This window comes from Gossypium arboreum, chromosome 8 (assembly GCF_025698485.1).
Source record: "Gossypium arboreum isolate Shixiya-1 chromosome 8, ASM2569848v2, whole genome shotgun sequence".
NCBI classification, from domain to species: Eukaryota; Viridiplantae; Streptophyta; class Magnoliopsida; order Malvales; family Malvaceae; genus Gossypium; species Gossypium arboreum.
In genome coordinates, this window is record NC_069077.1 from 71,978,708 (window position 1) to 71,993,895 (window position 15,188).

Sequence of the window (15,188 nt, forward strand, 5' to 3'; positions counted from 1 at the left end):
ATTTTTCTTTACTTATTTTATACAAATAAAAATAATTCCAGTTTGACATAGTAATATATAAAGATTAAATTAATCATTTTAATTAAGGACAAAATGAATTATTCAAATTTGGTTTTACATTTATCAGTAGAGATTATTGAAGTAATAGAAAAACACATATGCATTTGTAGCTAGTTTTACCAGCTCAGACTTAAAGTGGTCCAAACAATACATACATAGCTTCTATTTATTTATTTTCCTTAATTAAAGACCTTGTAGTTGTAGGTTAGGTATGAGAAAGTCAAATAAGATGGTATTTATTGCTTTTGCAGCTTCCCATACCGACTGCCCTTAACCTTCTTCCCTGCCTTTCTCTCTTCTTTGTAATAATTCAAGAAATGGGTTGCAAGCCATCTGATAAGCCAAAAGCTAAGCATAGGAAGGGGTTATGGTCACCTGAAGAAGACCTAAAGCTCAAAAACTATGTCCTCAAACATGGCCATCTTTGCTGGAGCTCTGTTCCCATCAATGCAGGTCTGTTTTCTTGTATTCGTATTAACTTCCCTGCAATATTTGTGCAGCTCATGCTTATCACCACCACTATTAATTTGACTTGTTAGAAGCATTCCTTAGCAAATGAATCTGAACCTAAGATGGTACACTTATTTATTTTATGTGTCATGGTCATGGGATTAATCTTTTTCTACTTTGGTTTGGCTGTCAGTGTCAGTCCAAAATATTCAAGAAATTTCTTTAGTTAAAGACAGCGACTGTTTCTTTCATCGTACACTGTCCCTGTAAAGTGGAAGTGAGAGAGAGTGATGATGAGTGAAATGACGAAAATAGGGTATGAATTAATATGATAGATGCATGGATATCCAGGATTGCAGAGGAATGGGAAGAGCTGCAGACTAAGGTGGATTAATTACTTGAGGCCTGGATTAAAACGAGGGATGTTTACTCCCCAAGAGGACGACGTTATCCTCTCCCTTCATCATTTGTTAGGCAACAAGTACGTACACTTGTCATTAATTGTGAAGAATTATTATATATATATATCCTCAGTTTTACAAGGAACTAATGAAGATGTCTGATCTTTTTATTGAATAGATGGTCCCGAATTGCACAAAGTTTGCCTGGAAGAACAGATAATGAGATTAAGAACTACTGGCATTCTTATCTGAAGAAAAGGATCGCAAAAGTTGAAAATTTGGAAGCTCAACACACATCTTCAACCTCAGAATCTAGTGTGCTGCCTCAAAACCTTACGGACCAATCGGCAAGCTTTGTTACTGATCAAGCTGTTCCAATGCATTTTGACTTGCCCCAACGAAGCCCACTGCCGAAGCTTTTATTCGCAGAGTGGCTATCGCTTGATAAAGAAGGTGGAAGTAAGCCAGCAGCTTACTCTGATGGATATAATCAAGCTTCAGCTTCCAGCTTCGAGGATCCTTTCATGAATGGTTTTGTATTCAATGAGGGAGGATTTGGCACTGATCTTCAGGATCTGCTAAACGATGCATCAGTAAACCAATTGTTCAAGTTTGAATTCCAGATTTCAGGGAACGACTTTATTGGTTCTGGGTGGGAATAATAAAGACAGATGTACTCATCCTTTCTTTCTTTTTTTTGTTCAAAACATATTAGTGATTTCAGTATGAATAATGAGGGAGTGTACATATAAGGCCAAATCTCCATGGGTGCCACCTTGTTTTTTTTATTATCAAAAGTACAGATTCAAGATTCTCAATTTCTTTGTTTAACAGGAAAACTTTAATATTTCTGAAATTTTCATTTAGCTTTTTGTCCTATAAGAAGTGTTTTAATGTGAAAAAAAGGAACTTCATGGTTTCATTGGCCGCAGCACAGTGGGAGTAGTTATGTGGAAGGGGTCAAACTTTGGCTTTAACTCTTTTTTTGTTTCAAGGAGTACAATTATTACCTTCCTATACTAAAATACATTCTGATAGGATCCACACTTAAACTCAACAATAGTGTAGAGAAAAACTCATGCATACCAGTGAAAATCCGAGAGGCTCAGCCATCCTAACATTAATCCATATCTGTTCAGGCCAAGTTGTCTACTTTTAAGGAATAACTGATCATCAAATATACAGGAAGGTCATAGAAAAAGATGTTGCAGGAGTTTTGAGTTTTAAAATGGGTAGGATCGATCGTAGAGGAAGTAGACAGGCTTGGTTAGCCCAAATATTTCAGTAGGATATGGGCCCATGTTGCTAACAGTTTGCTCGTATGTATTTATTACTTGCTTAGTAAGCTGTCAGTTCGTTCATGAATTTCCGTATGCAAAATTTCGATGAAAGTATTAGGGAACTCCTTTTATTTAGGGGAGGATTGCATTTTAGTCCTTCTACTAAAAAATAGATAAAGTATTCCTTATACATTTTGAAATGCTAAATAGGCCATATTAATTTAAATGGTTAATTACTAATTTGATCCTTGAATTATAGTTAAAATATCAATTTTATTTTCTTTTAATTTTTCTTAATAATAATTCTAAAAATTTAAAAATCTTAAAAGTAAATATAAATTATTAAAATATTTAAAAATATTAAAATTTATGTTAAAAATTCAAAAGTTTAGCGCTCAATGTTTACAAAACTTGTTATTTTAGTTGTAATTCTAAAAAATTCAATAAATTTGACCCTTACCATTTATAAAATTTATCAATTTAGTCCTAACTCTAAAAATAAAAAAATTCAAAAATAATCATTTTTTAGTCCTCTATAACCCATTGACTAACCCATGTAAAATATTAAAAAAAAAAAAAGAAGAAAGGAGTACACTCTTTCAAATTACTTGCAAAAGAACTCTAAAAAGTTGGGATAAAACACAAAAAAATTTAAGGTAAACTACACCAATTGTCCCTAAACTTTGTTTAAAATTACATTTCAATCACCCAACTTTCAAAAGTTACATAATAATCATTAACGTTATCGAATTGCTATATTTTGGTCACTTGTCTGTTAGCTACCATTAAAGAGTATGATGTGACACATTAATTTAAATAGTTAATTATTAATTTAGCCCTTGAACTATAGCTAAAGTTTTGTTTTGATACTTAAAATTTTTTTAAAAATCTTAAAATTACAGTAAAATTATTTTTAAAAGGATTAAAATATTTTTAAAAATAAATCCACTATCGATTTTGATTCTTGTAAATGTGTTGTTTTTTGGTTTGATTGTATTTCAACACTCATAAAACTATAATTTTATTAAAATGAATATTTTAGAATTGCATTGGAGCGTTTTCAACATATAAGATAAATGTCTCATTGCATTAAATAGTTATCATCAAATCAATAATTTTAGTGAAAATGGAAAAGTCTCCACATTATTGAAAGATAGCTCCATTTAAAAAAAAAATAAAACACAATTCACCAAAAAAGAGTTTTCTTGAATGTAAGTTTTGACTTTAATAAAACTTAATTTGATTTTGTTTTAATGGAAATTTGGCTTTGATTTTTTAAGGAAAAAAAGATAACAAAAGATAAAATGGGGACAAAGAAGAAGACGAAGACAAGAAGCTCCTTTCGTTGCTTCACTTCTGGAGACATGTTGATGGTTTTGGGGTTTTATTTTAAATTAAAATTTCACTTTTTATCTTTTATTTTTACCCTTAAATTTAAAATATTTTTTTTTAAAATTTCAAAACCCATGGAGTTCTTGTTCAAAAGCTAAAAATTTATAAAATTTTCAAAACCTAGAATTTGTTAAACCTAGTAACTTAAAAAATAAAACTTCTTAGTGTATTAAACAATAAGATCTTTAATAAGAAAGTTTGAAATAATTAAGGGGGTGCGTAGATGAGTAATTGCAATTTTACAATGGTAATAACACACCATCAAGTGATACGAAAGCACAGGAGATATGAAAATGAGCATCTACTAAAGTAAAAGAAAGTAAACATTAAATAAATTTCACTGTACCTTTTACTTGGAAGAATGAACGGTAAAGATGAAACTAAACATTAACGAATGCATGAGAAATTTGAAAGACAGTAATCAAACTTTTAGTCGATCTTTTTTTTTTTTTTTTTTTGCTTACAATCAAGTTTTTATTTATTTTTGGCTTCAATCAAACATGGGAAATCTGTTTCATTTTTGTAGGTTTTGTAAAATACGGAAGAAAGTCTTATAAAAATACGATGATTTCTGGGTAGACCTAATCATAAGCCAGGACGATGCAAAATTTTAGGCTTGTTTTTAGGCCTAGGCCCAACCCGAAAAATGAGCTTAAAATTTTGCCTAAGCCTAACCTAGATAAAAAATACTAAACTCAAGCTTGACTCGCCCATATTAAAAAAATTTATGTTTTTTTAATACAAACACAGATTTAAAAAATATAATACATCAAATGCACTAAAAATTAAAATAAATACTTCCCAATAAATTGAAAATACATTAAAAAACTTTTATACATTAAAATAAATGCCTCTAAATTAGTAACAAAATTAACAATAAAATAAGAGTTATAAAATATCCAAACAATAACAATAAAATAGTATCAAAACAACAACAAGCGTTTGGGAAAAAAAAATTTAGTCAAATTCAGGCCGAACCCGAGCCAAAAAATTCTTATTTGATACTCGGCCCATTTAGAAAAAGAGCCTTATTTTTTTGTCTAAGCCAATTTTTCAAGCCTATATTTTTTTCCTAAACCCTCCCGCTTTTTGGGTGGGGCTTTGGGCCTGGACGAGTGGCTCGGCTCATGATCAAGTCTATTTATAATAGCCCGGTTTTAGTTAAATCAGAACAGTGATTTCAGAATCACAAATTCGAGGTCAAAAAATTATATTTAATATTATTTTATGTGTTTAAGCATGTGATTATATATGTGTGAAAATTTCGTGAGCTAATTTTATCGTCTAATAACTCAATTGGAGAAAAAAGCTAAATCGCGTAAAATGCAAAAGTTGCATTCTACTTGTTTAAAGTGCTTAATTGTCATGGCTTATTAAATGAAAGGTACTTAAGTTGATATTAGACCATTGATAGTGGGAATGGTCATAAATGGACATCCATTATGTGTTATTATATGTTTATAATAAAGGTTATAATAGTAAAATGATTATTAAGTTATAATCTAATAAAAACAAAGCCAAAATTTTATTTTCATTCATCTTTACAACCGAAACTAGAGGAAGAAGAAAAAATTTTAGGGCTTGTTACATTCGGCACTCTCCTATCTTAATTGGTAAGTGTTTTGCGCTCGATTTTTGATGATTTCTATGTTTTTGTGATCGTTGCTTTGTGTTCTAGCTAGCCCGTACCTTAATTTTCGAAACGGTTAAATATTTTGAGAGTTTCCATTGTTGAATCCATGTGTTCTTTGAGGTTTGATGATAGTTTATGAAAGCTTGGTGATAGATTTTCATGTTTTGTAAAATGATTTTTGATGAAAATGTCAAATAGGGATTAAATTGTGAAGTATGCAAATTGAGAGGTTGAAATGTGTAATAAATGAAATTTTAGGGCTGCTAGAGGTCCCTATGAATTTCGGCCAAGCATGGGTTCAATTGAATTGTGTGAATTTTGTGTATTTGTGAAATGAGGACTAAATTGAATAAATCAATCCGATTCGTCATTTCTGAAAACGAGGTTAGTTCGTATGTGATAATTTCATTATAAATATATGTTATATGTTTTGATATTGCATAAAATATGATTATGAGATTACGGATAATTTTTGAATTATGAATACGACTATATGGATGTGTTCGACGATGAAATTGACAAGTGAAACTTCCCAGTTGAACATTAGGAATAGTTTAGGATGCTAGTGACATGTCATTAAACTATTGTGTTGGCTTTGGGCCATGATATCGACACTTCGAGTGCGAGTGATAGCTTGATTTGGCTACGGGCCATGGTATAGGTATTTCAGTAAGGAGTTATTTGATTTGGCTACGGGCCATGGTATAGGTACTCCAGGATAAGTTACCTTGATTTGGCTACGGGCCATGGTATAGGTACTTATCGATTGAGATCTTGAGTATCCGACTTCTATTCCAAATGGTTCAACGGGTAAAAGAAGTGACGTGGTTGAGGAAGAGGTTAGTACAAGGTGATACAAGTACGTACGAAACCTATTCGAGTATTAGATTGAGAAAGTTCAATGAGATGGTATTTGATCATTTTTTGAGACATGAGAAAGATTTGTGGTTAATGTGATTTTGATTTATTAATGTGAAAATAGTTAAATTACATTTGTTTGATGGATTGAGTTATTTACTTACAAACTTACTTAGCTTTTAAAAGCTTATTTTGTGTGTACTTTCTTTGTTTCATAGATAATCAAAGCTAGCTCGGACTCGGAGATCGTCGGGAAACATCATCACACTATCAATCACTTAGTTGGTACTTTTGAAGCCTTGTAATTATGATATATGGCATGTATAGGCTAGTGTCATTATGGTATATTTTGTGTTATGGAATTATAGCCATGTGATTTGACTTGTATATGGTAAAGTTATGGGATGTAAATTTTGCTTATAGAATGTGTTTATACATGATATATGATGTGTATGGTATGCCTTGTGAATTTTGTCAAGCTGTTGTAGTTATTTTGATGGTTGGATAAATGGTGAAATGTTCATGGTATTGAATGGATTATGAATTGGCATAGTATGGTATGAGATTAAGGTATTGGCATAGTATGGTATGAGATTAAGGTATTGGCATAGTATGGTATGAGATTAAGGTATTGAATTGGTTTTATTTTGAGATTTGAGTTAGTTATTTTGAAAGATGAACAAATGCATATTGAAATTGGGTGGAATGGATGAAATTGGTAATAGAAATCAATATGATTGGAGTAGTAAATGTGTATTGAATTGGCTCGTGTTATTATGGTATAAAATATCTTGTTGTTGGAAGGCATGAGAAGGGTGAGGAAAGTGGCTTCAACCAAGCCTATTTTCACTCCACACGATCGAGCACACAGCCGTGTGGCTCGATTGTGTGTGATACATAGCCTTGGTACACGGCCGTGTGTCCCCTGGGGTACCCTTTGAATTAAGTCAGTATACCCTACAGGTTTGGCATGGCCTAGACACACGGGCGTGTCTACTGGTCGTGTGTGGTACACGAGCTGGCACACGGGCGTGTGATCGGCCGTGTAACCCAAGTCTGTAACCTCTCCAGTTTTCCTACGGCCATGGCACACGAGCGTGTCTCTGGCCGTATGGTGCAAGTCATATGTATTCCCTGTTTTCACACGGCCTGTGACACAGGCGTGTCTGGTGGCCGTGTGAGGCATACGGTTTGTTCACAAGGGTGTGTGACCCTTAAATGCATAAAAATTTTCTAAGTTTCCCAAAGTTTACAATTGTTATCGGTTTAGTCTTGAACTTCTTCCAAGCATGTTTTATGGTCTCGTAGAGCCTTATAAGGGACAATATGATTATGTTTGATTGATATTTATGTGACAATGGATTTATGTGTGATAAATGTATGAATTATGTTGTGATTTGTTTGGTAATGCCTCATAACCCTATTTCGACGACGAATACGGGTTAGGGGTGTTACAATATTTCTAAGTTTTGACTCGAAAGATTGATAAATTTTTTTAAGATTTTTTTTGTACAATTTTAGATCTTTTACACATATTTTTAATTTTTAAAAATTTTTATTGATAAATTTTATTTTTAAAATAGTTTTCATAATTTATATTTATTTTTAATATTTTAAAATTTTTAGAATTATTGTCAAGAAAATTTAAAAAAATCAAAATGATATTTTATGTAACCTCCCAACTCGACCTAGACAGTAGACTCGAATTCGGGAGATTATATTAACCACCGAAGTGGCTCAGTCTCTGATGCAGTTGTAAAATAACTAAAAATTCGACAAAGGCAAGTGTACATATCAATTAATAGTATAGCTATGATGAGCACATATATCGTTCCCACAAAGACTAAAAGTACTAGTAATTACCGTCTTTCTATTATTTAACTGAAAAATTGGAGAGTTTGATTAAAAATATAATTAACTAAATTATTTAATTAAAGAACAGGAGAAAGAACAAATTAAGAAAATAAGCAATTAATAACCAAGAAGTGAAACAATACCCAGGAAATAATCCACATAGATTTCATCTATCTTTATCAATTTGAAATTAAACAATTTCTTCAGTTAGTAACTTAATCTGTAGAAATCCCTAAATTATGCTAATATCTCTATCAAGATTAAGAGCAACTGACTCTTTTTTTATTAATTGAAATTTCTTTCTAATTAAAACCCCTATTGTCATATTAACTCGATCTATGGATCCCACTATTAGATTTGACTCTAATTCGATATATTTATGTCATCCTGTTTCTAGGATTGCATGCAAATCCACTCAATTATGCTAGATCTACTCTTAAACAGGGACTTTTCCTCCTCTATTCAAGCACATCAAACATAGATTAATAGTCTGGAAATATTAAACCAAGAATTAAGCACACAAAATTGAGAACAAGATCCAAATATTTATGGCGTAAAATAGAAATCAAACGACAGAATCCATCTTAGGGTTCATCTCCATAGATATTTAGAAAATTAGTTCATGATAGTAAATAAAAACATCTCAAAGATAGTATAACCACAAGAAAAAAAGAAAACTCATAATAAACTTCAAAGAAATCAACATGAGACCTTTAATCTTGATGGAAATTTTCTTCAGATTCGGCTTCAATGGTGTTTTCTTCGATATCTCTGGCGGCTTACTCTTCTCTTCTTATATTTGGTATATATAGGTCTTAGAATGATCGAAAACCCTAAAAATTGAATTTTTCCGCGTTTTCAGAGTGCAATTTGTGAAATCCACACAATCTGGCACATGGCCGTGTGGCATCCTGTGTGGCTCACACAGCTGTGTGTCTAGTTCGTGTAGAATGGCCCAGCCCGTATGACTTCTAAAACTTGCTCCGATTTTTTTATTTTCGATTGTTTTTCGCTCCTTTTGCTCCCAAATGCTCTCTTAAGTATATAAGCTTGAACTTAAAGAATTAGGAGCATAAAGTTCACCATTTCAAATCAAATAATCATCTAAAAATGCATTAAGAATGAGGCTAAAACATATTACTTTTGGCATTAATCAAACATCCCCACACTTAAGCATTTGCTTGTCCTTAAGCAAAATCCTCAACCCACATTCAAGTTAACTTTATCAATTTTTCATTTTCATCAATAATGTTTCAAGGTAATTCGCAAACAATCATGCATTGAAAATTCAACTAAAAGGACACTAAAGATTCAAGCAGTCCAAGGCTAAATTTTTAAAGCTAAAAAACTTAGGTGTCTCCCCTTATCAAAAAAATTACCTTAAATTCAAAACCAATAAGAATTGACATCCTCGCTAAGATTCACTCAAGCTCTCAAATTGTTTAGGGTTCATGAAATATGCACTCAACCGTCGAACAAAAAATGTCATTACCATAGACATGCTTGAAAATCCGATCTCCACCACTATAAAATGAGATAACACACCAATCAAGAGGTCTTTAAAAGATTGTAATTAGGTTAAGGGTATGGAAAATACTTAAATATTAAATAAGAGAGGATTTATTTAGTAATTAGACCATAGTGAATATAGATGGATGGTTAAGGGCTTATAAATTGTTAAAATGTATGTTTGTTAAAAGGGTAAAATTGTAATTAAATAAAGCTAAACTAATGAATAATAAAATCAAAATTTAGCATCATCTTCTCTAATGGTTCTTCCACCAAAAATTAAAAGAGAATTCTCCATTTTGAGCTTGAAGGTTTGGTCATAGCTCATTTTTACATATAAGTCCATTTTGATCTCATTTCTTTTAATTTTTATGTTTATGAGATCGCTACAACTAGGTCTATCTAACCCAAACCTTTATTTTCAAAACTGTTAAAGATTTTTGAATTGTATCATTGATGAATCTTTGTTTCTTGATGTTAATTGATGAAATTGAAGTATTGGTTGTCCATCATAATTGGTTTATTAAGTGATTTTTTATAGTTTTAAGTAAAGGATTAAATTGATAAAATTTAAAATTTCATGGAATTTTTATGAACTGTGAATAATTTTGGACTATTGTAGCATAGGAAGAAATTTGATTGGCTTGGGAAATTGTGAAATTTGATAACTTTGAAATTTTGGGATTAGAGACTAATTTGTGATAAGTGTAAAAGTTTAGGGAAAATGTGTAAATAATGGAAACTTAAGGATTTCATGCATTGAATTGATTTTTTAATATATGTGAATTTAATAAATTGAATTTAATTACTATATAGATCAAGAACCGAGTCAAAAGGACAATAACAGTGAAAAGGGGAAAATTGTGGAGTAGTCTCTACGTATTAACTGAAAGTGGATTATAGGTAAGTTCATAATATAAATAAATATGCATATTATTTATAACTTGTTTTAGTATGTTTTGGTTCAATTGTAATTGATGTTGAATTACATTATTAAGTTCTTAATTTTAAAATGGTTACAAAGAAGTATAGGTGAGAAAATGGATATCTGATATTGTTGATCCTTGGGATAATATGGTTATATGATATTTAAATGAATTTAACTAATTGTTACCATATGTACAAGTGTGTTTTTAGAAATGCTTCTGAATTATAATTGTATAAACTCTGTTAAAATGCCAATTTGAATGTAGTAAACACTTAGGATACGACTGACATGCCAATAGGGTTTGAACGCGTGCTTGTACGAGTTTGCACTTTGATGCCCCTATTTGCACTTTGATGCCTCTATTATGCATCATCGATGCCTTTGGTGTGGTGTAGTTTCCCGAGTATCGGAGTCAAGTTACCATAGTGCATCGGGCTATGTATCAATCTTGTTAAAACTTACTTATTTGTTCAACTTCGTTGGGTAGTTATATTACTACTAAATGATAAATGTTTCTATGAAGTTCTTGTTTATAAATGTTAATGATTGTATTGAGAAATTATATATGGATGATAAATTGGTTATGACTTTTGGAAGGTATCATTTATGATGGAAATGATTATATACTAATGTGACGTGATCTTGCATTTTGGATATTAGGAATTAGAAACTTATTTTCTTGTTTATCTATATTGCTTGAGGTAAGTTAAATGGTATATATGCTATGAACTTATTAGGCTTCTTAAGCTTTTTTGTTCCATTTGTGTCTATTTTGTAGTTTACATTTTGTGAACTAATCAGACGGATCGTTTTGGAGCACACACTTCGTAGCTTTTGTTTTTCATTTTGGGACGTGGCATGTTTATAGGTGTTAAGTTGTTAATATGTAAAGTGTTAAGTTAACTTGTTATAAATAGTTAATGTGGTTGAATTTGGATAATGTACTTATGTTGATATTGGTCAAGTTGATCTTTAGTGCCATTTATATATGTTAAGTGGTGATGTTTTGAAATTGTAGTTTTGGTTGTGAATTATTGTATCTTTGGTAAATTTTTGGTTGATGGTTTTTGGACATGAATGGCTACCTAATGATAAACCTTATTTCTCAATTGTAACTTTGTTCTTGAATTGAATTGGTGTATGAATTGAGGTGCCTTTTGATGGCATATTGGTTAGACATAGGACGGATGAATATTTGACATGTAATTGTTATTTTGGATGTGCTTTTAATCATATAAAATATGCTAGATATAGTATGTCTTATTGTGCAAGAAATGGTGCTTAATTTAGCTTGATTTAGGGTTAAAAAAGGAGCACACGACTTGGAACATGGGTTGTCACATGGCCGTGTGCCACACACGGTCACCCCACACGATCGTGTGTAGTTATTGTCTTATGTGCAGGTTTCACACGGTCTGAGGCACAGCCTGCAACATAGCCATGTGTCTCAAGTCAGTTTGTCGCACGGTCTGGCACACGGCCATGTGACCCAACTTTGAATACACACACAGTTTCGCACACAGGCTGGGACACGACCATGTGTCCAAACTTTGAATGTTCACATAGTTTAGGCTATGTCACACAGCCTGGCCACACGGTCGTGTGACCCTTGTTTTCCCAAATTTTTATATTTTTTCAAAATGTTTGGATTTTTTTTGATTTGGTCCCAGATTGTTCATAAACTAATTTTAGGGTCCCGTAGGCTCAATTCAAGGCTCATAAGTATAATTTTTTTCCATAATTAGATTCAATTGATATATGTTAGTATTTAATTTGTATAATTGTTTTTGTTCAGAGGTTAAATTTTCTATTTTGATCAATAATACTCTGTAACCCTAATCCAACTACGGAGACGGGATAGGGGTGGGGTGTTACAATTGCTCTCGATTCATTGAAATTAGTTCAATTGGATTCAAACGACATCTTTTATCTATATCAAAATCATAATCAATTCGAGTCAGGAGACATTACACTGTCATAGGTTATAAAATGACATGTATTCTAGACTTTATACCTATTACATTCGGTCCAAGAATCGACTAAATTGTAGCTCTAATACCACCAAATGTAATACCCCTAACTTGTCTCTGTTGTCAGATTAAGGTTACGGAGTATTACGACAAATAATGACTTTCAATACATCATAAAAACAAATCAAATATTAACTATTCATAATGAATCATCATTCATGGCATTCATACTAAAACGAGCTTTAAATTGAGTATACGAAACCTAAAAATCAAATTGGAAACAATTTGCGACTGATCTGAAACAAAATAGAAAAATGGTGGAAAAAACTGAAAATAGGAGTCACACGGCCGTGTGGCTCAGTGACATGGTCATGTGACCGGACCGTGTACAATTTGAAAATAGGGTCACATGGCTGTGTTGCCAGGCCATGTAACAACTTGTGATCATGTGGGAAAAACTTGAACCAAAATTAAATAGGCCACAGAGCCATGTGGAGTAACTATGTGTAGCACACGGTCGAGTGACAGCTCGTCTCCCAAGCCATGTGCACTTAAAATGACTTCTAAAACAAGAAAAATCATCGCTCATTTCTTTGGTACCAAGCCAAACCAATTCCAACCATTTTCATACATTCAAAACACATTCAAACATGCTTAAAATATACCAAAACATTCAACCTAAGTGTCTGGCCAATATGCCCTCATTGGCAACCCAATTAAGAATTAATCTGAACTCATATTCAATGATCACAAGTTCTTACTTATAATCATTCTAAACATTCATTTCATTCACATTCATTTTACCAGACCATCAACCCCTTTCAAAAAAAAAAAAAACATGAACCAAATACCAAAAGCACTTATATGGCCATATATGAGCCAAAACCAAAGATCACATCCACAAGTATATTTAAACCAAAGTTTAAACAACATTATCATAACAAAAGAATTTAAAAGCTCCTAGTACATTTCATTCATAAACCTAACGTCAAAATGATTAAACTTTTACCGAGTTGAAGAACGGATGGTGTGAATGCTCCGACTTGCTTCCAATTGACCGAAATTTTTGATGATCTACAAGGAAAAAAAACAACTAGCGTAAGCAACTAGTGCTTAGTAAGCTCATATAAGGTAAACTTAAACTTATCAAATATGTATTTATTCAAGCCATTCACGTGTTGATTCATTCATTAGATCATGTGTAACACCCCAAACCCGGCCTAGACGTTGTGGCCGAATCTAACGATGTCACATGAGAGTGTTTTTAACCAAATCAATTAGACTCATAAACCATTCCTTTTGTAATCTCTACTTAGTCACAAAATGAAAAAAAAAATGAGTTGTTTTGGAACGTCTCTTTATCGCGGAAGCTTTTGAAACCCATTAGTTGGTTATTATATTAAGAACCCATTTTTAAATACAAAAATTCTTAATTTATTTCCAGAAAACGATAATATTGATGTTGTAATTTATCATCCATATCCATAGTTCAAAACCCTAATTGAAAGCCGAAAATCCAAATCCAAAGTCACATCAAAACCTTCAAAAGAAATATCGAATAAAACAAAGTAAAAGTCATAACCAAAATGTGTGCAGACGTGGTCACCGTCGAGTCCTCTGCTGCACTGATCTGCCTACTGTTGGGGATTACCTGAACAGATGAATAAATAAAGGAGTGAGTTTTTGCAACTCAGTGTGTACATCCCTACAGAATAGCATGCATACAAACATACAATAGAATAAAATCATAATTCGGACCTGGGCCCTTACAGAGTCATTATCAGATTTAGTCTTAGGTCTTCAGCCCATCTCAGATATAGCATGCATAATAGATCAAATTAACAGAATAAGCCAACTAGCCCTGCACACCAACTCCGTCTAACCCAACACACCATGTGGGGATAAAATTGACCCACTCATCCCTACACACCATATATGGGGATAAAATCGACCCATCTATCCCTACACACCATAAGGTACTGCATTGCAGCACATATCATAAGTATGCAGCTTAGCTGCCAGATAACGGGTTTTTAAAGCCCTTCAATACTTCCTTCACTTCATCAAACCCACCCTAATGCAATGCATCATACAAATATGGCATGCTATAATGTAGAAAGACAGATCAAAAATTCATTCTAGAATAGATCAAATATTCATGCTAGGTATAACATGCTAACACGTTCATCACAATATCATATCACAGAAATAGGGCTTTAAGTAAAGCTTACCAACCCTAGGATAGGTCAGAGTCGACTTGGCCGACCCGTGCAACCTTACAATACATTTCAGAAAAATGGGCTCACACGCCCATGTGGCCTTCCCGTGTGGGCCTACACGCTCGTGTGGCCCAACACGACCCAAATTGGCCCTGGCCGTGTCAATCACAAGGCCTGGCCCAAATTTCCACATGCTCGTGTGGTTCATCAGTGTGGGCCCACATGCCCGTGTGGCCCAACATGGCCCAATTTGTAACACCCCGTACCCGAGTCCGTTACCGGAGTCGAACACAAGGTGCACACAGACTTAACTTAATTGTTTTCACAGTCCATAAAAAAAATTTCCAGACAAGCTGGTTACTGCGTCACTGTCGCCTTAAAAATCATATCTTGAGTTTCAAAGCTCGAAAATCAGTTTCGTAATTTTTTCCTGAAACTAGACTCATATTTCCATCTACATATTTTTTTCTAGAATTTTTGGTTGGGCCAATTAGTACAGTTTATTAGTTAAATTCTCCCCTGTTACAGGGATCGACTACACTGACCTTAGCGCATTACGACTTGGATATCTCCCTGTACAGGGCTTCAATACTGATGCCGTTTGTTTCTATAGAAACTAGACTCAAAGAGGAAT

General features: G+C 32.8%; 1 protein-coding gene across 1 annotated transcript; it reads left to right on the forward strand.

Moving 5' to 3' along the window:
- The first annotated feature begins 247 nt into the window (after positions 1-247).
- Positions 248-1,767, forward strand: LOC108469331 (transcription factor LAF1-like). The gene is made up of 3 exons (XM_017770220.2): positions 248-513; positions 862-991; positions 1,090-1,767. Exons 1-3 carry the CDS (start codon positions 378-380, stop codon positions 1,571-1,573), a joined length of 750 nt encoding a protein of 249 aa, XP_017625709.1. The 5' UTR covers positions 248-377; the 3' UTR covers positions 1,574-1,767.
- The last annotated feature ends 13,421 nt before the right edge of the window (positions 1,768-15,188 follow it).

What these genes read in the sequence shown, in the direction of transcription:
- LOC108469331 (XM_017770220.2), top strand. Translation starts at nt 378, where the DNA reads ATGGGTTGCAAGCCATCTGATAAGCCAAAAGCTAAGCATAGGAAGGGG. An exon ending in CTCTGTTCCCATCAATGCAG is followed by an intron (nt 514 to 861) that starts GTCTGTTTTCTT and finishes ATGGATATCCAG; the next exon opens with GATTGCAGAGGAATGGGAAG. An exon ending in CATCATTTGTTAGGCAACAA is followed by an intron (nt 992 to 1,089) that starts GTACGTACACTT and finishes TTTATTGAATAG; the next exon opens with ATGGTCCCGAATTGCACAAA.